Source organism: Eptatretus burgeri, chromosome 2, assembly GCF_056783735.1.
Source record: "Eptatretus burgeri isolate ZD-2024b chromosome 2, Ebu_testis_v1, whole genome shotgun sequence".
Taxonomy (NCBI): Eukaryota; Metazoa; Chordata; class Myxini; order Myxiniformes; family Myxinidae; genus Eptatretus; species Eptatretus burgeri.
Window position 1 is genome coordinate 43,816,009 of NC_140962.1, and position 23,386 is coordinate 43,839,394.

Consider the following 23,386-nt stretch of genomic DNA (forward strand, 5'->3'; position numbering starts at 1 on the left):
AGATCTATGGAGAACACATGAGTGAAGAATTAGAAGAGGAGGTTTTTCTCAGCTGGTGTTGGTGACATTGTTCCATGATAATTCTGATTAAATTGATATACTGTGATTTCAAAATTAAGTTTAGAAATGATAACATTATAATTTACAAGTTATATTGTAGGTTTATAACTTATAAGATAAAAAAAGACCTAAGGAGAACACGCAAGCAAAAAGTATGAAGAGGAGGTTCAGGAGCGTGTGGAATGAAAAAAAAGAGAGCGGCTTGCGAGTGTCTCTTCTGGACAGACGTTCTGAGCAAGCGCTTATTGAGGAGTTAGGTGCATACTAAGATGAGAGGCACTTGGGAAAGCAGACGAGCATGCTGAAGGCTGACTTTTTTTTCTTTTTTTTTTCAAGAGTACCAAACCATTTCTGCTGGTACTCATTGGAGAACCAAATGAAAAGTTGTGCGAAGCCCTGTTTATGAATACTTTAAAAGAAGACGATCACAGAACGGTGTTGACGGTTCATCAAAACGTTTTGGAGGTGGTTCTATGGATTGTCGACGCATGTCCTTAAGCCAAAGGTGGTCAGTTTGTTCACAGAAATCAAAGATCGTAGAATTATTACTATTTTATCACAACACTGAAGTTTTAGAGTAAAGACTGTGACATATCATGCTTTTAAAATCAACAGAAACTGACTTGATCTCATTGGATGTCCAAACAGAAAGTTGACGAGTGCATAAATCCAATCAAACCAATGCAAGACTATTTTTTTTTCAGACATATCATGTTTCAAAGTATGTGATGGGGAAAAAAAATCTTGATCCTTGTTTGAAATTTTCGTCAAGCTTCTGACATACAATGCTCTACTCTTTCTTTTCCAATACCAAGGTAATGCGCTTAAGAACCCATCAACTCACACAACCATTGGAAATGTGGAAACATGAATCCATCGTTGTGTTGTTTCTTTAGGCCAGGGTGTGATGGAAACCAGTTTTCCCATATATTCCTCACATTCGTTTGTTCACCAAACACAGCTCAGATTTTCAGCCATTCGTAGACCTATTACGTACTACAGCACTGACTATTCTGTGGACATCTTTCAAAAATTACACTTCAAAAAACGACTCCTTTCTCGAAGGATGCTGTTGGGTGCGATGTATGATCCACTCCATTACAAAACAATCGAGCATAGGATACTTTTGTCCGACGTTATGTCCATCGACTGTGAAGTTCGCCGACAGGACGCCGCCGATTTAAGTGGAACTTTGACACCACTGACCGTCATGCCTTGTGGTTAGGGCCTTGTACTCTTTTAGAGCTTCATGCTTTAGGAATTTGATGGATTATCACCATGCTTCAAATGAAATCCTCCCTCACTCGCAGTTTCCCTCTACGATAAACAACAACCCAAAACAGCTGTAGTGGATGAGAGGGTAGCCTGGGATCAGAATGCCGACGAGACATGCTGCCCACGTTACATGAGTTAGTGGTGGATTTTAAGTAAATAAATTATGACACTCTTGTTGCTTACATGTGCAGGCAGGGGCTCTGCATTCAGACATCATGGCCCTGTGCATCCTTGAAGGAAAGGCCATTTAAACCTGCTGTTTGCAGTGCAGTGAGGATGTTTTGCATGCTTTGTTATCTGGCACAATATTTGCCAAAGTCCGCTGCCAAATTACAGTGTTCTCCTGTTTCCCTTTTTCCAGTTATGGATTTGCTGTTATTCCACGTATAAGAACTTTCCCGTTTCCTTTGTCACTGTAACCCCCGCAAAGCCATTCTTTCTCAGCCCCTAACAGACTTCTATTATATGCATTCATCTCATAATCTCCTCGTCGTTTTGCCTGACTCGGTACAGTGAAGGTTTGCGAGTGGCTCAGCGTCAGAGCGGATAAGGCCTCGTTAGGCTTGCCCTTGCAAGTGTGGGCTTGATCACTATGGCTGTTCAGTTTGGCAGGCAATGATAAACCACCCAATGCATTCCTTTCCTTGAAGCCGCTTCAACAGGACAAACAACCTTATGTCAGAGTACGGTTAAAAGTAAAACAGAAACAGCCAAGGCCTATTTGTTAACCGGTGTACAATGTAATCGTTGCTCATACTTCCTTTTTGGTTCATTGAGACTAATCCAGAATGCTGTACAGTTGAGCGAAAACAAATGTCCACAGTCAGACACGATTAATTACATTTTAAACTTCATTGGAAGTCTTGGTTTTTGGGGGAGTTTTTTTTTAGGCTGTAGAAATGACTTTGCATTAGATGTTACGATGAGTTTAAATTCCTCAGGCAGGGAATGTGTAAAATTACAGTTGCGGTTTCAAACATGGAAGGCTGTCTTTGCCGCATTGATGGAGAGGGCAAAGTGCAATTTGTTTACAGCATGGCCAAGTGAGTCTTCTCTACTGTACATTATCAATGTTGTATACTTATAACCTCCCCTCTCCAACCTCGCCCACACCCCAATGAGGATAGGTCAAGCTTCAATTCAGAAACAGTCCTCGACCATTGGATGTATGTAGTGAATGTTTCCGTGGTTCTCCAGCAGCAGAAGCAATTTCTCAGCATGGATCATCATCTTTCAATGGCACATTTATTATGATAACTAGGAACAAGCATTGCTACAAACCAGGAGGTATGCACAGGGAATTTCTGCAGCCTTCGATGATATTTCCTTTCAAAATTGCACGAAATAAATCGAACTAATCGATGAAATCCAAGTTCCCTGGTAGGAAGGCCGTGGCTTTGCGTCAGTTCGCATCAATGTGTTTTTAGTGCTGCAACCTCACCTCAGGTCCTCAACAATGCACCTAAAAATAAATGCTGAAATACAAAAACTTATACCAAAGGATGTTATCCTGACCATGACGGTACCTGAAAACTGACTTGTTTGTGAGTAGTTGCATATTGTACTCGCGGAGTGTGCTTACACTTTGTGTAAGCATACAAACGATGCTACCCCATTGTCTCGGGTCACTCACCTGCATTTAATTTTTCATTTATTTATATTTTCATTTACGGATGCTTTCCAATGGTTCTGTGATTTTTCCCAGTGTATCGGCTTCGATGAGTATAATTTTTTTTTTTAATGATTCTTCACCATTGAGAGATCGGGCGAAAAAAAATTAAACATAGCATGATATCTCAAAATGTTGTAGACGGATTCAGACGAAACTTGGTGGACACGTTGGGTGTGTGACCATGAGAAATTGATTCCACTTTGGTGAAGATCCGAATCTGGATCTGGATACGAGAATTATTTATTTTCTAAAGTGATTTTTCACCATTGAGAGACGGGGCCAAAAATGATATGTACCGTGATATTTCAAAAATGTATTTGGGTCCGATATGTTCTGTTGGATCAGGCATTACGTGGCGGAGGTATGCGCTCTACTGAGTGTCCTAGTTTATTTATATTTTCATTTACGGATGTTTTCCGATGATTCTGTGATTTTTTTTCCCGCGGCATGCAAAATTCCGGCTTTCTTCGTCACCCGGAAGGTCCTGATCTTTAAATCAGTCAGTGAGTGAGCCGGTGATTGAGTCAGTGGTTAGAGAGAGCTTTATAGATTAGATGAACAAAAATGTTCGTGATGCTGTTCATTTGGCAGCTGTCATTACTTTCACAAAGTATGTATATATATATATATATATATATATATATATATATATATATATATATATATATATATATATATATATATATATATATATATATATATATATATATATATAATTCGCCCCCATTTCATGATGTCATCACATTTTGCTTAGACTTTAAACATTTCATTTTGAAAATGACTTCTACAAAAATACAGCAATGCATCTAGATATCTACTGTATAGTTATTATTATTTTTTTAAATGTGAAGTCATTTCTTTAATTTGTACATCAAGATTATTTTTGCTGAAAGATCAATGACGACGGTACCCAAACCAAAGGTATATTTGAATGCTCTCCCTGAAGTTGCTTGGCCACAGGTGAGTGAGGTATCTCATTGCTGAACATTATCGTTTCTGACGGAAACTTATGAACTTGACCAAAGGTTCATTTTATCTCCCTTTCTCGCAAATATAATGTAACTTTTCTTCTTGCAAACAGCAGCAGCTCTGGCATTTTGCATCTGTACGGCACTGCCTCGGCAATTCAATCGAAAACCAACATGGGGGTACACACAGCCAATAAGTATCGAAAAACGAAATATCCAAAATGAAATCCATCTTCAAACAAGAGCATCATTTCGCACAACCACTGACAACAATAATTGCTCATGTCAGAAAATACCACCCAATGTAAAAATGATGTATTTTACTCCATCAATTCTCAGTGTGTGTGTGTAGGGCCAGGTGATAAAACATGGAATTTCGAGGAATGTCAGGATAAAGCCATGTTATTAGTACAGTGGGGGGGGTCTGCTCTTTAGGAAAGATTACCAGAAATGGGTTGTGAATTGTTTCTTTTGTGAATTTGAAATAATGAGTTGTGAGGCTTGTGGAGGAGCGAGAACATAGAACGCATCAGGAAGTAATGCAACGAAAGGGACAGTAGAAAGAGAGGGGGGAACCACCAGCAGCAGGGATGAGAGATAAAATAGAGGGAGACTTAATGCTGGGAACAAACTTCAGTACATCATGGGTGATGAAGGTTTGTGGTCCACTTTCATAGGAATTGCATGTGTAGTTTCTGAGAAGAAAGCAAATCCCTATTTTGGGGGAGCAACCCCCTGTAGACCTCCTGAGGGACTGTTTTTTTTATGCCATGGACAAACTTTGGTGCATACAGGGTGATGAAGGATGTACTAAAGTTTCATCAAAATCGTATTTGTAATTTCAGAGAAGTTGGTGCAAGTATTCGTGGATGGACGGATGGACTGATGGAGGGAACACACGCCATCCCACAAGCTCCCTGGATCTACGTTTCCAGGTGAGCTAAAAACTGGAAACTTTGAAAGAGGTGGGTTTGGGGAGATCATGGTTTTATGGTGGGGGTGATTGGAGATGCTGACGAACAGCTGCCTGGAATACTGGAGGGAGGAATGAGGGAGAAGAAAATGCAGAAGTTTGTTCCACGGGAAGGAAAAAAAAGAGGAACGAATGAGTGGAGGTGAGCAGTGATTCTGCATTTTGTGAGTTTCACCAGAAGAGGGCTACTGGCAGACCACACGCACCCTGAATAAACCCGGGGGCAGAGCATGGAAATAACAGAGGGGGCAAGACTAAAAAGGAGGCATTAAACACAGAGAGATTACCAACTTGTGTGCAATATGAAAGTTATCACCCATATACTCAACTTCATCGCAGACATTCCATTGATCTTGAAGGCTTCGGTTGTGACGGTGTCAAAGTGAGCAAGGTGTGAAGCAGGGGAGCCAGCCTTGAGGCGTGAGCTGTACTCCATCAAGCTGCGGGTGAAGGACTTTTCGGTGGACAAGAGTTCAGGTGTATTGAGGAAGGACTTTGTGTGACAGAGGATGCCAAGTCAATGACGAGCTTCGTAGGCCAATTTAGAAGTGTGATTTGCCCAAGAAAGATCATGGCTGATCGTGAGGCCCAAAAGTTTCAGTAACAGAACTTCTTCAAGTGGATTGTTCACAAAGTAGAAAGGAGGGTTTGCCAGACGGTCCTTTCGGAGAGAGAGTGAGTGTGAGCTTTGTCGGGATTTTAAGACGTATTCCAAGGGTTCGATCAGCTTGTGATTCCATCAAGGTCTGCAGAGGAAAGAGGCCACTGAAAGCCTATCTGAAGGATGAAGGATGTTACGGCAGAGGGTGGAGTCATCAGCGAATAGATAAGCGGATTTTTTCGGAGAGTTCGAGAGATAGTTGATGAAGATTAGGAATAGGACTGAGTCGAGAATACTGCCACTCCAGCCTTAACAGGGAGAGGAGATTAGAGGATCCCATTGAGAGCCATGCATTAGCAATGAAAGTAGAGGACATCAATACGTCAAGTATGGAGTTGGCCTTGGAGGCCATAGGTACAGTGTTTGGAGAGCCAGATTTAGTGCCAGACTGTATTGAATGCTCAAGATACGTCTGGAGGGTCTACCCTGATCTTGTCTGACGTTGAGGGCCTCCATTCATTGGTGGGAGACCAGAAGCAAAATGTCCAAGACGGAGTGACCTGGTCTGATTCCGAATTCATGATCTACCATCAGGCCATTGGAGAAAAGGAAGGATTTGATGTCAACTGTGATGATGGATTCCATGACCTGGCTGATGATTGGAAGTAAACTCATAGGTCTGCAGTTAAAGGCATTGGTTTATGCTCCTTGTTTATGCAATGTGGTGGTGTTGGCTGACTTTCAAGCACATTGAAGATGACCGAAGGCAAATGATAGGGTGAAAATGATAGGGTAAAAATGGCAGAAAGAGGATGTGCAAGAGCAGCCGAGCAGGTTTTTAGATATGTGAGCTGATGCCATCCAGTCCAGTTGCAGAATCAGAGTCTAGGGTTGCCAAAAACTTCTCTACATTCTCAGGTGCAAAAGACTGAGTCCAAGAGCAATTGGGTGCAACTGAATAGGGTGGGTGCAGAGAGAGAGAGACCGAGAGAGAGAGAGAGAGAGAGAGAGAGAGAGAGAGAGACAGACAGACAGACAGACAGACAGACAGACAGACAGACAGACAGACAGACAGACAGACAGACAGACAGACAGACAGACAGACAGAGACATATTTTGTGTGGAAGATTTTCCAGGCTGAGTTAATCTCAGGGGTGGCAGATATAGGAGGCCAGTTCTAAAATGAGATAGATTGCTGCTTGCAGTCTCTGCCAGTCTGCTTGAGTGAACTGCCAGACCCGGCGGCACCGAGGTGGCTCTCTGAGAATATCAAGAGAGATGTTGACGCTCATAAGTACATGATCAGATGAACCAATTGGAGCAGGGGAATAGCAGGCAGAAGATATCAGTGGGGAGGTTGGTCATCACCAAGTCCAGGAGGGAGGATTTTCCATTGACAGAAATCAGGGTCAGAAAATTCACAGTTTGAGTGTTTCATGGAGTCACAGATGTCCTTTGCTGTTGTACTACAACTGGTGAGAGAGGTACCAACAAAAAAACGATCGGCATGGTGACAATTGAAATCACCACATAGAGAGAGAGTTGGAAGAGGAAGAGAGTTGGGGGATGAGTGGTTAAATGTTGGTCCGCATTGGTTGAGAGAGGGATGGTAAAAGGAGTCATCACTTGGGAGGATGGGACAACACAGACAAACAAGAGATGGGATCAGAGGGGAAAGTCTAAGCCAAAGGTAGTCCTGGGCTTGGGAGGTGTAAGAGCTGTACACAGATGCTGAGAAATGGAGTTCATGATGTAAAGTGCAACTCCGCTGCTCGAATGGTCCTGTGGTGAGGCAGTGCAACTCTGCTGAGAGAAAGGCCCATCAAAGGAGGTGCTGTTGTCTGGGTGAAATAATGTGGAAAGGGGGTGATTGAGTTAGGAGAGGTGGAAAACCTGAGAGAAGGAAGGGCGAGGTGGTTGGTGGAGAGAGGCAGAAGATGGGAGGAGGTGAGGGGAGGTAGAAGATGGGGAGGGAGGAGAAATATGGAAGGGGGTGAGGTTCTTCTTCTTATTTCATATGGCAGCTTTGCTGCCAGGTAACTATCATTTTGTTGGGGCGTGACTATGCCGCTGATGCTGTGACCTTATACCAGTATACTGGTATTCACTTTGCTGACCTCGGAAGGATGACAAGCTGAGTCAACCCCACCTTGTGTTCATTCAGCAGCAAACAGGGCTCAAACGCAGTACCCTAAGATCCCAAGCCAGTATTCCTAACAACTAAACCAACACCAGGCGTAGGGGGTGAGATGAGGGTAAGCTTTGAGGTGGCAGGGTGAAGAGGATGCAGAAAGGGGGAGGGCATGAAGTTGAGGGATACTGAAGAGGGAGAGACAGAAAATGGATGGGATTGGGAGGATGTGGGTATCTAAATGTGTGGGAGGGTACTCGTGGAGGGGATTGATACCGTTAATGGATGTGAACTCGGGGAAATTATGGTCTTGTGCAGATAACATCTGCAAACTGGACTTTTCAAGATTCCTAATCTGGATACACAGAGACAGACATCATGAGATCAGGAGAAATGAAGGGTTGTGGAAGAAAAATAGGAAAGTCGTGCCGTTGGTATTGGGGGAGGGTCGATGGACCAAGCATTTTGGAGTGAGACAGGTTTGGGAAATAAGCCTTGTGAAGAAGAAGACAAATGTATAACCTGATGAAGAAGAGGAACAACACGTGGGATGTTCTTGATGGAGAAATAAGAAAAGTAAAGCATTTTATAAATGTTGTTAAAAGCTTTAATAGGAAGAAGTGTTTCATTCAATCGAGATTCAGCTTGGAGGTGTTGAGAAAAGGAAGGGATAAATAATGAAGGATAAATAAAGAATGAGTTCATAATTTTTTTGGGGGGTTGGGGGAGTTCATGATCCAGGCAGAATGAAATGTTGTTTTAAAGCGAGGAGGGGAATAAAGATAAAGTCGAGGAAGCTCAAAAGGACAACACTTGGGACAAAGAAATTGGAATGAGGTACATGGCATCAGAGCTGAGACATAACATGCATGCCGACTAGCTGAGGCCTGGCAAAGTAGGCCAGACACTCACAGGGACTTGAATTGGACAATGCACCACAACAAAGTGCGGTTAAATATGGAAAATTGGATGAAAACACAGGGATAAAAAAAAAAAGATAACACAAAGATACGGCGGAGCTTTGATAAACTTTTCGCTTCTGGAAACCAAGTTGGTCACAGAAGATTTACCATTTCACCATCCGATTGATGTTGAAAACCTAGCCGGCTTACTCATGGCTTCTTCCAGGGAGGGGGTGACTGTGTGGCCCACCTGTTCTGGTTTAAATGTGATATTAGTCCACAGATTGTGATTGACACTTGATGCCCTCAGGGCAATTTGGGAATGGCTTGAACACGCTACCGAAAAGGCAGTGTTGCCCAAATTCTCCCAAACAGTCTGAGTTTTAGATCAGACTCACAACTGCTTCTCACGGTGGGAAATACATTTTTATCAGCTGTCAAGTGACAAAGTCCATTCCTTGTCCACGACGCAGACCAATACAATCCTTCACAGATACAAGTATTCTGTTGTATCACAATTGCAGATTTTTTCATATATATATATATATATATATATATATATATATATATATATATATATATATATATGTACATATATTAGGCATAGGGCAATGACATTAGGAAACTAGAACAGCACTCGGTAGAGCGCATACCTCCGCCAGGCTGAACATTTTACGTTTTGTATCCCACTGATGGGCTCGATCTGCATCTGTCTTAACCGAGATTGAATCGGCTTGTTCTTGTCAAGCTCCAAACCTGTCCACCAAGTTTCATCCGAATCGGTCCACAACGTTTTGAGATATCGTGCTAGATATCGTTTTTGACCCCATCTCTCAATGGTGAAGGATCACTTAAAAAGTTAAAGATCATCGTATCTGGATCCACATCGGGATTTTCACCAAAATCGAATCAATTCGTCCTTGTCACACACCCAACCTGTACACAAGGTTTCGTCCGAATCTATCAATAACTTTTTTAGATTTCCTGCTCACAGACAGACAGACAGACAGACAAAGGGTAAAAACATAACCTCCCCCCACCTTCAGTAACAATGGACAAATCAGCATTGGGAGTTTGAACCTGGGGAACGACATTACAAGGTACTTGTGTTCTGCTTTGAACCAGTACTTAATTTGTCTTGCTCTTTTATTACTTGCAAAATCGAAAATTTTTTCAAGTATATTGGTTAGTCGATTTTGTTATTCTGTCTGTCTGTCTGTTTGTCTGTCTGTCTGTTTGTCACCTACAGGTCACAATTTTAGACCGATCTTCACGAAACTTCACCACATGGAAGAGTTTGTCATAAGGAAGAAGCCTATTATTTGTGAGGTTAAAAGGTCAAAAGGTCAACACAGGCCAAAGGTCAACAACTTGGGTGAGATTTCTAAAATCCTCAATTTTCATCCGATTGACTTGAAATTTCAAGAGGATTTACATTTCAGGTCACTGAATTCAACCAGCCAATTATTTTTGAGGTCAACATGAACCAAAAGGTCAACATAGTCCCAAGGTCAACATCTAAGGTGGTATTTCTAAAATCCTCAATTTTCATCCGATTGACTTGAAATTTGAAGAGGATTTATATTTCAGGTCACTGGATTCAACCAATTATTTTTGAGGTCAAATTTGTTCGATCGATTTTGCAAGTTTCGTGCTCTGCATGACGTCTTCTTGTTTGTTTGTTTTTGTCTGTTTGTTTGTCTATTTGTTGTCTGTGTGCAGGATATCTCAAAAAGTTGTGGATGGATCCGAATGAAATTTTGTGGGCAGGTTGGGTGTGTCACAAGGACAAAGTGATTAGATGTTGATGAAGATCCGGATCCGGATCCGGATTCGACGACTAGAATTTTTTAAGTGATTCTTCACCATTGAGAGATAGGGCCAAAACGATATGAAGAATGATTTTTCAAAAGGTTATGGATGGATTCTGCAGAAACTTTGTGGACAGGTTGGGTGTGTAACAAGGAAGAAGTTATTAGATTTTGGTGAACATCCAGTTCCGGATATGGATATTAGAATTTCTAAGTGATTCTTCACCATTGAGAGATCGGGCCAAAAACGATATATAGCATGATATTTCAAAAATGTGGTGGGCCAGATATGTTCTGGATCAGGCCTTGAGAGGTGGAGGTATGTGCTCCACCAGTGCCATTCTAGTTGTTGTTGTTTTTGTTTTTGTTGTTGTGAGTATTATTATTATTATTATTTTCATACAAATGGGTGTGACGTTTCGAACTTTCTTTTCTTCTGTTCTGGCTCATTTGACATTCATGCAAATTGCTCAGATTTTCAGATAAATGTGTGTAAAGGCAACAATGTTCTCAGAGCAAGCAGGGTGCTGTGGCATGAAAATTATGTCAAATTTCTGGAAGTGTCAGGATAAGGCAATATATATATATATATATATATATATATATATATATATGTATATATATATATATATATATATATATATATATATATATATATATATATATATATATATATTGTTGTGGGCTGGGGGGTGGGGAAGACCACTAGGTGGGGGAAGCTATGTCAGTTCCCACCAGACTCCCCGGAATTGTAGGCCGTCGCACACGGATAATTCCGTGATGCGGGGGGTCCTTAACCGACCATGGATGCCAATAACTCAACCGCGTGACCTGGGGTCCTCCCGTCTTTGGGTTAATCGGGTTACCTAATTTATCACGTGGTTTAATTACCGGGGAACACGCCCTCGGTACGCCTTGTCCGAACCGGATCACTCTACCGGAAGATCAATGGAAGAAAAGACAAAAACGACTAGGGAACATTCCTAATAATTGGTTCATGAGCGCCAGCCAGAGTGACCACTATATTCGTTATGCATTTGTGTCTGTTGGGTAGTAGATCTAGTCTACCCTTATTATCAGTATTTCCGTCGATGTGTTGGGTAGTCAATCTATTGAGATATTTTTTGAAAGTTTTCGACCCTTATTGTCAGTATTTCCGTCGATATGTTGGGTAATCAATCTAGTCCAGGGGTGCAAATTAACGGCTGCCCGGTCTCCAATGGCACCTAACTTTTGTGCTGGGCGAATGCACAATACTGCCTTACCTGCCCGGCTGGCGAATCACCGGTGATTCCTGTTATTTTGTACAATTTGTACGAGCTTCTCTCCTAGTTTTCTCGACTAGAACTACTGTTTTTGTCCGCAGAAATCCATAGAAATCACCGGTAATTCTGCGGCGGCCATTTTGTCTGTTTTCATCTCGTTCCAAATCACGCGAGATTGCGCGAGATTTGACGGTTTGGCGCGGTTCGGGCGAATTTTCTCATGCCAAGGTTGCAGTGTTGGACACAAAAGCGACAATCCGATAACAGATAATTATCGAAGTTAACTTTTTTATCGGACTATCGGAAGTTAACTTCCATTTATCGTTATCGGACCAGTTAACTTCCGATAACTCGATTTTTTCGTCCGATACTGTCCGTTAATTTTTTGTCCGATAACATTTTAATCGTTTCCGGGTCGCATTTCGCCGAACTAATTATCAATGAGGAGAAAAATGTACATGATTATAGATTACTTGTTTTACAAGATAATGCTGAATCAGGCCGCCGCGTGAAGAAAAATGGAAGAAGAAGAAGAGGAGTAGGAGGAGGAAGAAGAAGAAGAAGAAGAAGAAGAAGAAGAAGAAGAAGAAGAAGAAGAAGAAGAGGAAGCCTTGCAATGGCGACTTCCTCAGCCATGCGGCTGCTAGGCTCTGCAGGTACTGAGTTCGGTCAAGGTTGAGAAACGTACAGATCGGTTAATTCAAACACAAGGACGGTCTAACCTTCGGCAGAGCGACGGACAATCGGACATGAGTGTTGAGGCGTGGAGATACCGTCGCGCCATGTTTGTAACTGTTCTCAGTGTGTTTGTGAGGTCGGGCCTCTCATGTTTGAATTAACGGTGCCTTCCTGTTTATGTGCGCAGCGTTCCGCGGACCTCTTCCCATTGCTCTTTCGGTAAGAAATGCACGTTAATTTGTTTGTTGGATTCACATTGTGTCCTTGACCCGTCCCGTTAACCTCCCAGTGCATGTTGGACTCCGTCCGGTTAAACGTGCTGTGTGTGTGTGTGTGTGTGTGTGTGTGTGTGTGTGTGTGTGTGTGTGTGTGTGTGTGTGTGTGTGTGTGTGTGTGTGATGACTCATAGACTCTAAAAAGACGCATAATGCTTATTTTATTCTTAGGTTTAGCATAAATAAGCCTTTCTATGGGTTTTGAAGGTTTTTCCTTGTTTTTTTTTGAATTTCTGTGAAAAAGTAGTTATCGTTATCAGATTATCGTTAACTTCTGATAACTTTGTATTATAATTGCCGGATTATCGTTATCGGACTTAAAAATTGGGGTTATCGGATTATCGTTATCGAAGTTAACTTTTTGGTTATCGGTGCCCAACACTGCCAGGTTGGTTAAATGAGTGAATTTGGGTCAATGTGTGAGTTTCATGGGTGAGGTTGGGTGAATGAGTGAGTTTGATGAGGCTTTTGGGTTAATGAGTGAGTCAGATGAATGAGTGAGTTTGATGGGTGAGGTTGGGTGAATGAGTGAGTTTGATGGGTGAGATTGGGTTAATGAATGAGTTTGATGGGTGAGGTTGGGTTAATGAGTGAGTTAGATGAGGCTTTTGGGTTCATGAGTGAGTCAGATGAATGAGTGAGTTTGATGGGTGAGGTTGGGTGAATGAGTGAGTTTGATGGGTGAGATTGGGTGAATGAGTGAGTTTGATGGGTGAGGTTAGGTGGATGAGTGAGGTTATATGTGATGTTGGGTGGACGAGTAGTACCCTCACCATTATCCATCACCCACAACCCCACCCCTTCTACCCCATTGTCTATCATCCACAACCCCCCCCCCCATCGTCCATCAGCCACAACCACCCCATCACCCACAAAAATGCCCCCCCAGCACTACTCACAACCCCCCTGCCCCCCCCATCACCCACACAAAAAGGTCCCCCCCATCACCCACAACCTCCTCCTCCCTGCATCATCCCCCACCCCCACCCCACTCATCAAACTCACTCATCCATCCATCTAACTCACTCATCCACCCAACCTCCTCCATCAAACTCACTCATTCTGCAAACCTCCTCCATAAAACTCACTCATCCAACCAACCTCACTCATCAAATTCATTCATCCAACCACCCTCATCCATCAAATTCACTCATCTAACCAACCTCACTCATCAAACCCACTCATCCAACCAACCTCACTCATCAAACTCACTCATCCAACCAACCTCACTCATCAAACTCACTCATCCAACTAACCTCACTCATCAAACTCACTCATTCTGCAAACCTCCTCCATTAAACTCACTCATCCAACCAACCTCACTCATCAAATTCATTCATCCAACCAACCTCATCCATCAAACCCACTCATCCAACCAACCTCACTAATCAAACCCACTCATCCAACCAACCTCACTCATCAAACCCACTCATCCAACCAACCTCACTCATCAAACCCACTCATCCAACCAACCTCACTCATCAAACTCACTCATGTGAGTATGTTAAAAGTGTTTGATATAAAATTTGTGACTTTTGTCTTTATTTTATCGGGCCGGGAGAAATTCTGCTGGGTCGGCAACTTTTTCTAGTCACCAGCCCTGATGGCCGGTGGATAAAAATGTTAATTTGCACCCCTGTAGTCTACCCTTATTATCAGTATTTCCGTCGATATGTCTGTCTGTCTGTCTGTCTGTCTGTCTGTATGTATGTCTGTTCGATCCAGTGCTCCGTTAATACAATGGCGATTTCGATGAAACTTGGTTGGTAGGTTCATACCATGACCTAGTTGTGTGCAAATGAGAACCGTTGCTATGGACCCATCCGTTGCCTAGCAAGGGGACTTTGAAATTTTTGAAAAATCATTAAAAAAAACAATAAGTTAAAACGTGTTTGTAGCATGCTGTAGGACTATGCTGTAGGTGCACATTTACAGCCAAGTTTTGCACATGTAGTTTTTAAATTAGTGAAGATTCACAGGCAGACTTTGTCATGCCACACTTTAAAAAGGTACCATTTCCTGTGTGTGCTGCAGTGCAGTATTCAGATGTCTAATCCTGTACAAGATACATCTCCAAAAGCCATAATTGATGCTTTTCTGTATGAATTGCTTTCTGCTTTGATCCATCGACCTCAGGAATAATCAGACGAAAAAAAGAGTGGGGACGAAATGAAGGGAAGAATGATTGAAACAACCTAGTTATTATGTCATCGCTTGAGCTTGGGGAATGGGAAAAAAATCACAAGGGGCTAAGTCTGGCGAATACGGGGGTTGCTCCAGAGTTGGCACGTTCCTCTCTGCCAGAAACTGTCGGATGCTCAGGGCACTGTGGACAGGGGTGTTGTCATGGTGGAGCACCCAGGTGTTGTTCTCCCACAGATCCCTCCTCTTGTCCCGGACTGATCTCATGAGGCACCGGAGGATCTCCTTGTACACGTATTGATTCACTGTTTGACCCTGTGGTAGAAACTCGAAGTGAACGATGCTCTTGATGTCAAAAAAGCGATGAGCATCACCTTGACCTTCGACTTCGAAATCCTTGCTTTCTTTGGTCTTGGTGATGCCGGACTTTTCCACTGATGACTCTGCCGTTTGGTCTCGGGGTTGTATTTGAATATCCACTATTCATCACCAGTAATGACTTTCCCATGCAGGTCTGGATCGTCCTCGAGGCGCTCGATAATGTCTTGACAAACAATGATTCTTTGCTGTATATATATATATATATATATATATATATATATATATATATATATATATATATATATATATATATATATATATATGTATATATATATATATATATGTATATGTATATATATATGTATATATATATGTATATATATATATGTATATATATATGTATATATATATATATATATATATATGTATATATATTTATGTATGTGTATATATATATATATATATATATATATATATATATATATATATATATATATATATATATATATATATATATATATATATATATCTTCTTCTTTCGGCTGCTCCCGTTCGGGGTCGCCACAGCGGATTATCCGTATGATCCGCATAGTGATTTGGCACATGTTTTACGCCGGATGCCCTTCCTGACGCAACCCTGGTCGCCTCTGACAACACAGGGATATGGTACACCTATTTTAACCGGGGTATACACCGGCCCAGTACACTGGTACTCATTTCGCCGACCTCTGAAGGATGACAGGCTGAGTCAACCCCCTGGTGTATTAATTCAGTGGCCCAACGGGGCTTGAACTCAGGACCTTTTGGATCCCAAGCCGCTGCCCTTACCACTGCGCCAACACCAGGATATATAAATATATATATATATATATATATATATATATATATATATATATATATATATATATTTATTGTTGCGGGCCTGGGGTTGATGGCGAGAACGACCACTAGGTGGGGGAGGTTACGTCGTCTCCCACCAGACTCCCCGGAATTGTAGGCCGTCGCTCCGGATAATTCCGTGAGCCAGCGGGTCGCTGAACCGACCGTGGAACACCAATACCTCCACCGCGTAGCATAAGGTCTTTTTGTCGAGAACCAATTTACCTAATTAACTACGCGATGTCGTCTACCGGGGAACCACGCCCTCGGCACGTCTTGCTCGAACTGGGTCACTCTACCGACTGTGGTAGAGTTCCAACTACCGACTACCAACTCTGGTTCAGGTGCAGTCAAGAGGAACTGCCAAAGCCGTGCCGGCTTGGATGAACCAATTATCGGGGATAAAAACCCGGCTCAACTCAGATCCGAACCATGCTGGACCAATGCAAGAAAGGATGGAAACAAACTGGGAACATTTCTACAATTGTTTTATTCACAAATAAAAAAAAAAGACACAGGGCAAGTCTTATCACAGTTATGCAAGCAAGAATTTACAATGATGGAAAACACTTAACAGTTCTACTTATAAGACGGGCCCACACACTCAGAAGCACATTCAGACGATTTATTGAAAGATCGCCGCAGCCAGAGAGGGAGAGACGAGCTGGGGGTCGCAGTTCACGTGGGTACCTGCACGTTGAAGGGAGGGAGTGCTCCATAATGGGGCACCTGCTATTGGTCGTGTGGCTCGGCCCACAGTCACACGCGTGGGGCTCATGCCCATGGAGGAAACCGAGCGGGGCAGTCGGAGTCCCAGGGCGGAGATCAGGGTCGCGGACGGGACCCAGGAAAACTCCACGAACGCCAGCAAAATGTAGAGCGCACACCAACCAACTTGCTCCTCCAAAAGAACTCTCGTTCCTCCTCCAAGAGACTTACTCAGAACCAACGACTGAACCCCCTCAGAACTCTCCGCTGAGGATGGCGTCGTAACTTTTATGGACCTCCCCAAACCGGCGGGGGCTCGGTGGAACAGGCGTCACAGTCTGCTCTGATTGGACGGGACTCCCATGGGTCCGCCCTTTCTGGGCAGAATTTCGGCCATGCCGGGAAAACCCCACCCCCACTCCATGCGTGCCCATACTCGTCAAAAAGAAGTTACAAAGTTTGTGGACGTAGAGAAGGAACTGCCAGAGATTCTGCCTCGAGCAGCGAGTCACCGGTTAGGCGAGTGAAAGCACTTGTTCAGTGGTGTTGTCGGTTTGTTTGTTGGATGGTCTGTTAGATGGTTTGTCGGATGGTTCGTTGGATGTAATAACCTACCTAAAAGAACATCGCAACGCACACCTTTGATTCTCCCACTAAACAAAAGGAAGGGACCTGTCTCACATGTACTTAATGGAATAACTGACCTTTGGGCCATCTGTATGTTGGAATGCATATGGTTTCCAGATTCGTAACAATATGTATGTATGTACATATATAAATATATTTATATATATATGTATATATGTGTATATATGTGTATATATGTATATATATATATATATGTATATATATATATATATATATATTATATTATATATATATATATATATATGTATATATATATATATATATATATTATATTATATATATATATATTTATATTATATATGTACATATATATGCGTATATATGTGTAAATATATATATATATATATATATATATATATATATATATATATATATATATATATATATACATATATATATATATATATATATATATATATATATATATATATATATATATATATTGTTACGAATTTTGGCCCGTCCGGCGTGCGATCGGCCATGTAACTCGAATCATGACTCGTCGCCCACCGGAAACGGACAATTCAGTCGTGACTCTCCAGGAACTACCGCCAGGAGCCAGTCACGGGTGGGGATTTCAACTCACCACGATCGTGCCAATTGCCCACCCGCGCAGGATAGGGTTGCTCGCCAAATTCGACCGACCTAAGTAGCTGCGCGAGTGGTCGACCGGGTGATCGTACCTCACCGCAGGTTGACTTCGGACACGAACCGCTTAAGCGGCTCGTTCCGTGCTGCAGGGATAACCGAGCGGAGTTATCGTCAACCTTGACGGTTCAGATTACTTATCGGGTGTTTCAACCCACTACGAATCCCTTACGTGATGCAAGATGGAACTTTCAACCGAAGGAAAGGATGCAACGAAACGGGAAACAGTTTGACAAGCAAGCACTTTTATTTCACACACACAACACACGCACATAAGGCAGTAATGCAATGTGCAGCAAAAGCAAAATGCAACAAAAGCAAAAGCACTACCACCGACTATAATTATTTACAACACGTAAACAATTATACTTGTCGGGACTCGGCGCCACATCATTCATTCAAAATAAACAGGAAAGACCTCCCCATAGGCAGGGAGGTAGACGGGGTCTGTGGACCAAATGTGCGTGGAACCTGGAGGAGCGGCCAGGTCCACGAGACCGAAAAGGTCTTACCCGCGTCCTCGTAACGTGATGGCGGGCAAGCCGCAATATCAGTGCAGCTGCACCCCGACTCCGTGCCCCTGGCATGGTCGGTGAGCCTTCTCCGGCATGCTCTGCGCAAACACGGTTTGATCGGCACCACAGTTAGGGTGGGGAATGAACGGGGCCACCGGCACTATCTCAGCGCGGATGGGGGGGGGGGGGAATTCTTGATGCTCAGGGTTGAGCGAGGGGAATGGCTGGCTGGCCTGGTCGCTTGTGAAAGCGAAGGTGGCTCGAGTCCAGCGAGGAGACAACACCAACGACGAGTCGAGCCCAGCGACGAGACGACACCAACCACGGGAAAAGCGACCCCAACACTACAACAACGAGTTCCACACAGACTCGCGTCTTTTATAGACCGGGGGAGGAGCCTGTATGCAGATTTTAGGATCAAAACGCGATTGGAGGTGGGCCCCGTCACCCTCTGTTCAGCCATTGGTGTGGCAAAAAGGGGCGTGAGCCTCTTTTGATCCGAATTCCTTCCTGAGAGGAATTCACATTCATCGCGCTTGGAAGCGGGGCCACACCGCCCGACGCTCGCCCATTGGACGGAGGAAAAGGGGCGTGAACCTCCCCTGATCCGAATTTCTCTCCCGTAAGGAATCCACATTCATCGCGCTTGGAGGCGGGGCCACACCACCCGACGCTCGCCCATTGGACGGAGGAAAAGGGGCGTGAAGCTTCCCTGATCCGAATTTCTCTCCCGTAAGGAATCGATTGCACTCGCGTTTTGCTGCATTCGGCAGCAATCACCGAACGGCTTCGGACAGTACGACGTTCGGTGTTGACTGGTGGTGGGGTCGATGGTTGTGGAAGGAGAAAGGCGAAGGTGGTGGGGTCGATGGTTGTGGAAGGAGAAAGGTGAAGGTGGTGGGGAGTTTGCTGTGGTGGTTTGGTGGTTGGCGGGCGTCGTTTGGGAATGGCGGTGAAGTGATGTTTACGAGATGGAGTTGTGGAGGTAAAGAGGCGAAGGTGGTGGTGTTTGAGTTGTTGGCGGCTTAATGGTCCAAAATAACGATAGAGAAAGAAAAATGGCTAACTCAAAGCGTCGCAGCCCGGATGAATCACACATATTCCCTCTAAACAACAGGTGTGGGCTAACTGCACATGAACTTATCGATATATCTCACCTGAGGACCCTTTATGGTGTATTGCGAATTTCCACAGCCGTAACAATATATTGTTACGAATCTCCGCCCACCTGCGTGCGGACTGCCGCTTTTAGCCGAATCGTGGCCGTGCGCCCACCGGACGGACAATTCAGTCGCGACTTTCCGGAACAACGCTGAAAACCAGTCACGGTGTGCTCCAAGCACACCACAACCTTGTCCGCACTCTACCCGCGCTACAGGGTCCGATCGCCAAATAATCGATTTACCTAATTATTCGTGCGGGTAGATTACCGAGAGATTGTACCTCAGCGAGGCCTGCTGGGACACGAGCCGCTAAGCAGCTCGCTCCGTTTTGGGATAACCGAGCGGGGTATTATCGCGAGGCCTCGCTGGACCCGATTCTATTATCGGCTGTTTAAAAGCCAACTAAATTCCGAGAGCAAGAGGGCAGCTCAATGGAGGGAAAATGACGTGACGAACAGGTTCACATTTAAAGAAGCACATTTATTATTTCCCACACGTAAACAGTCATGCAGATATGGAAAAGCATGCATGCAGTTATGCAATGGATGCGGGTAGGGACAAAACGCGAGCAAGACAAAGCGCTACAACCGTCTATTTATTATGTGCAGTCACTTGTACAGTTCTACTTGTGGACATGGCGCCACAACATTCATTCGAAAGCAAACAGAAGCCCCAGGACAGACGAGGGGCAGACTGGACCTCTTTGGGTCTTTATTGCACGGAGCCGTGAAACCGCAGAGGCTCCGCGAGGCCGCGCAGGTTACCTTCCTTGCTGGGGCGACCCACGACGCTCCATCCCATGAGAGCGAGCGTAACCACGGCTCGGCCACGGCCTGGTGATTCGGGCCCCAGCCGGCAACGCCTGAGAGGAACGAACGGGTCTTTGCTCTCTTAAAGTTGATGCTCTGTAAGAACCCATCCGTTCCTCAGCGATGCTCGGACTGTCCCAAAGCCCGATCACCTTGGACCGTCTGGCGCTGGCAGTTGAGCTCTCTCCGGCTCGTACACGTTCCGCAACTCCGCGCGGCACAGCAGGCTTAGCCACGCTCCCTGTTCACGCCTCCTCCATTCTCCTCAGCTTCTCCAGCTACTGCAGGCTTCGGACTTCCACGCGGCTCCTCGACCTCTCCAAACTGACACTCCACCGACTCTGCGCTTGGCATTCCGCTCGCCCTTATATCGGGCCCGTGAGGCGAGATCTGACCTTCGCTCTCCGACCTTCGACCCCCACTGGCCCCGCCCCTTTCTCTCTTTTGATCCGAATTCCGAGGTGAAGCTTCCACAGAGCGGACGTGCGCGAGATCACCAAACTTGTGCGGAGAGCGGACGTGCGCGGGATCACCAAACTTGCGCGGCGAGCAAACCCCCGCGTGCGCCTGCAGCGATGCATTCGATGCGGACTCGCCACGGCTGGTGCAAAGATGGCGTCGCTTCGGGGATGAAGGTGAGGCGATGTTATTCGGGTTGGTCTATTGGGGGAGATGCGGTTTAGGAGATGGTGGGGAGATGTCGTTGTAATGAAGGCGGTGTGGAGAGGGTGGTTGGCGTGGTGGTTGGTGGGTGGCGTGGAGAAGGTGGTTGGTGGTTGAAATGTGGTTGGTCCAAAATAATGATAGTAAAAGAAAAACACTATCTCAAAGACCACAGCCCTGTCCACACGGATATTTCCTATTAAACAACGGTGGGGAAATCTAACTGAACACGGACTTATCGGCATAACTGATCTCAGGACCTATATGGTGTTCTGCGAATTTCCACAGCTGTAACAATATATATATATATATATATATATATATATATATATATATATATATATATATATATATATATATATATATATATATATATATATATAGTGTCCGGGAGAAGTGGGAAGTGTCGTTGAGGGGAAATTAGAAAAAGGAAATTGATAAAATGAAGAAAACGAGAAGGATAGTGGAAAGGGGAAGGTGCGAGAGCTTTGGAATATGTGGGTGGAAAAGCAAAAGGTTTTTTTTGTTAAGATAGGAGAATGTATGCAAAATAAGAATGAGAAAATGTGAAAGTGTGTGGTGTGAGATATGTGGCAATTGTGGTTTAGAGATTTATGTGCCATGGAATGTAAGTGGCATCGACAATGCATGTGGCATAGAGCATGTTCCATGTTTGATAAAATATAGAATGTATTCAGGGAGGGGGGAAAAATGGATAAATATTACTCGATCTTCAATGCATTATATTTAAATGGTCCCTTTTATGTTAACTGAATGTGTCTGAAAAAAGCAAAATAATTAGTGCAACATGATGGTGCAGAGGTAGTACACTTTCCTTTAAAGTGCATTTGTCTGGGTTTTATTCCCGACCAAACTAGAAACTGTTGGAATGGCATTGATCACAATATTTGCCATCCCATGGATGGATGATAAGTTGGCTGGCATTAGTTGGGAGAGGATAAAGATCTCAAATTTTTTTTTATGAAGAGTAAACACGTAGCTGCTAATTCCAGAACAAAACTAGTGGTCTGCCTTGTTGGCACAAGACAATAAAAACATTAAAATACGAGAACAGCACTCAGTAGAGCACAAACCACCACTCGTCTGATCACGTTACGTTTCCTATCCCACTGATAAGCCAAATCCAGACCTTAACCAAAATTTATTTAGCCTGTTCTCGTCACCTGCCCAACTCATCCACCTATTTTTGTCATAATCCATCCACAACTTTTTGAAATGTCATACCATATATCGTTCTTGTATCTATCTCTCAATTGTGAAGAATCACTTAAAGATTAAAGAATTCTCGGACCTGGTCCAGGTCCAGATCTTCACCAAAATCGAATCATTTTATGCTTGTCACACACCCAATCTGTCCACCAAGTTTTGTCCGAATCCGTCCACAACTTTTTGAGATATCGTGTTATATATTGTTTTTGGCCCTATCTCTCAATGGTGAAGAAGCACTTTAAAAAGTTCTAATATCCATATCTGGATCTGGATCTTCACCAAAATCGAATCAATTCGTCCTTGGCACATCCCCAACCTTTCCACCAGGTTTTGTCTGAATCCATCCATAACTTGGTGAGATATCATTCTCACAGACTGACAAATAGACAAACACTGACAGAAATGGGTGGAACCTTAACCTCCATCCGCCTCCAGTGGCAGAGGTAAAACTGGTTAAAGTTATCACCCCACTTAATGTTACAAGGTGCTGAAGTTTTGGCCTTTTCTCTTCATCAGAGCAAAATAAGGTTTCGGATAAATATAACCATTTTATTATTTCATAAAGAGGAGGCTAGTTATCGTTTGCTCTGGCAAGTTCGTTATCGGCGATTTATTGTTGATGACAGATTACAAATTCCTGCCCAAATCACTTTACGTCAGATGTCAGGCCCAACCAGCCGGTTGGTGGAGCACTTGTACGAAGTCCACATGTTTCAAGAGTTTCCAACCCGAATGTAATGGTAAATTGGCGCAAGGAGGAGATAGTTGTAAAATAATCCAGCTGAACATGGTATTGGGAGGTCCAGCCCATTCTGCTGAACTTTGAGAGTTTGAGATCCTTGTGTCTTGTTGGAGACAATGCTGAACAAGACAGAATTTTGAAATGTATTGAAGAGCCTTGCCAGGGTACATGGACTACATAGCTGACAACCAGGGTGGACTGACTGACACACATCACTGTTGCAATAGCTTTGCGTGTTCCTTCGGGCGAACGTGTGAAGATATTAAATCACCCAATAAATTCTCACATCCATAAATATCATGACAAA

At 43.7% G+C, this 23,386-nt stretch overlaps 1 protein-coding gene across 4 annotated transcripts in view; it reads left to right on the forward strand.

Moving 5' to 3' along the window:
* The window catches only part of LOC147031928 (uncharacterized), a 164,337-nt gene that overhangs the window by 121,551 nt on the left and 19,400 nt on the right, over positions 1–23,386 (forward strand). For 3 of the 4 annotated variants that reach the window (XR_015054947.1, XM_085869161.1, XM_085869162.1), the window contains exon 2: positions 4,821–4,910. Coding sequence is in view for 3 of the 4 variants with exons in the window: in XM_085869161.1 (XP_085725287.1) it covers positions 4,821–4,910 (90 nt within the window). In the remaining variant the exon portion in view is untranslated. Of the gene's footprint in view, positions 1–4,820; positions 4,911–11,969; positions 12,315–12,523; positions 12,556–23,386 lie in introns of those variants that run through there. The other variant, XM_085869163.1, reaches the window with a different exon arrangement.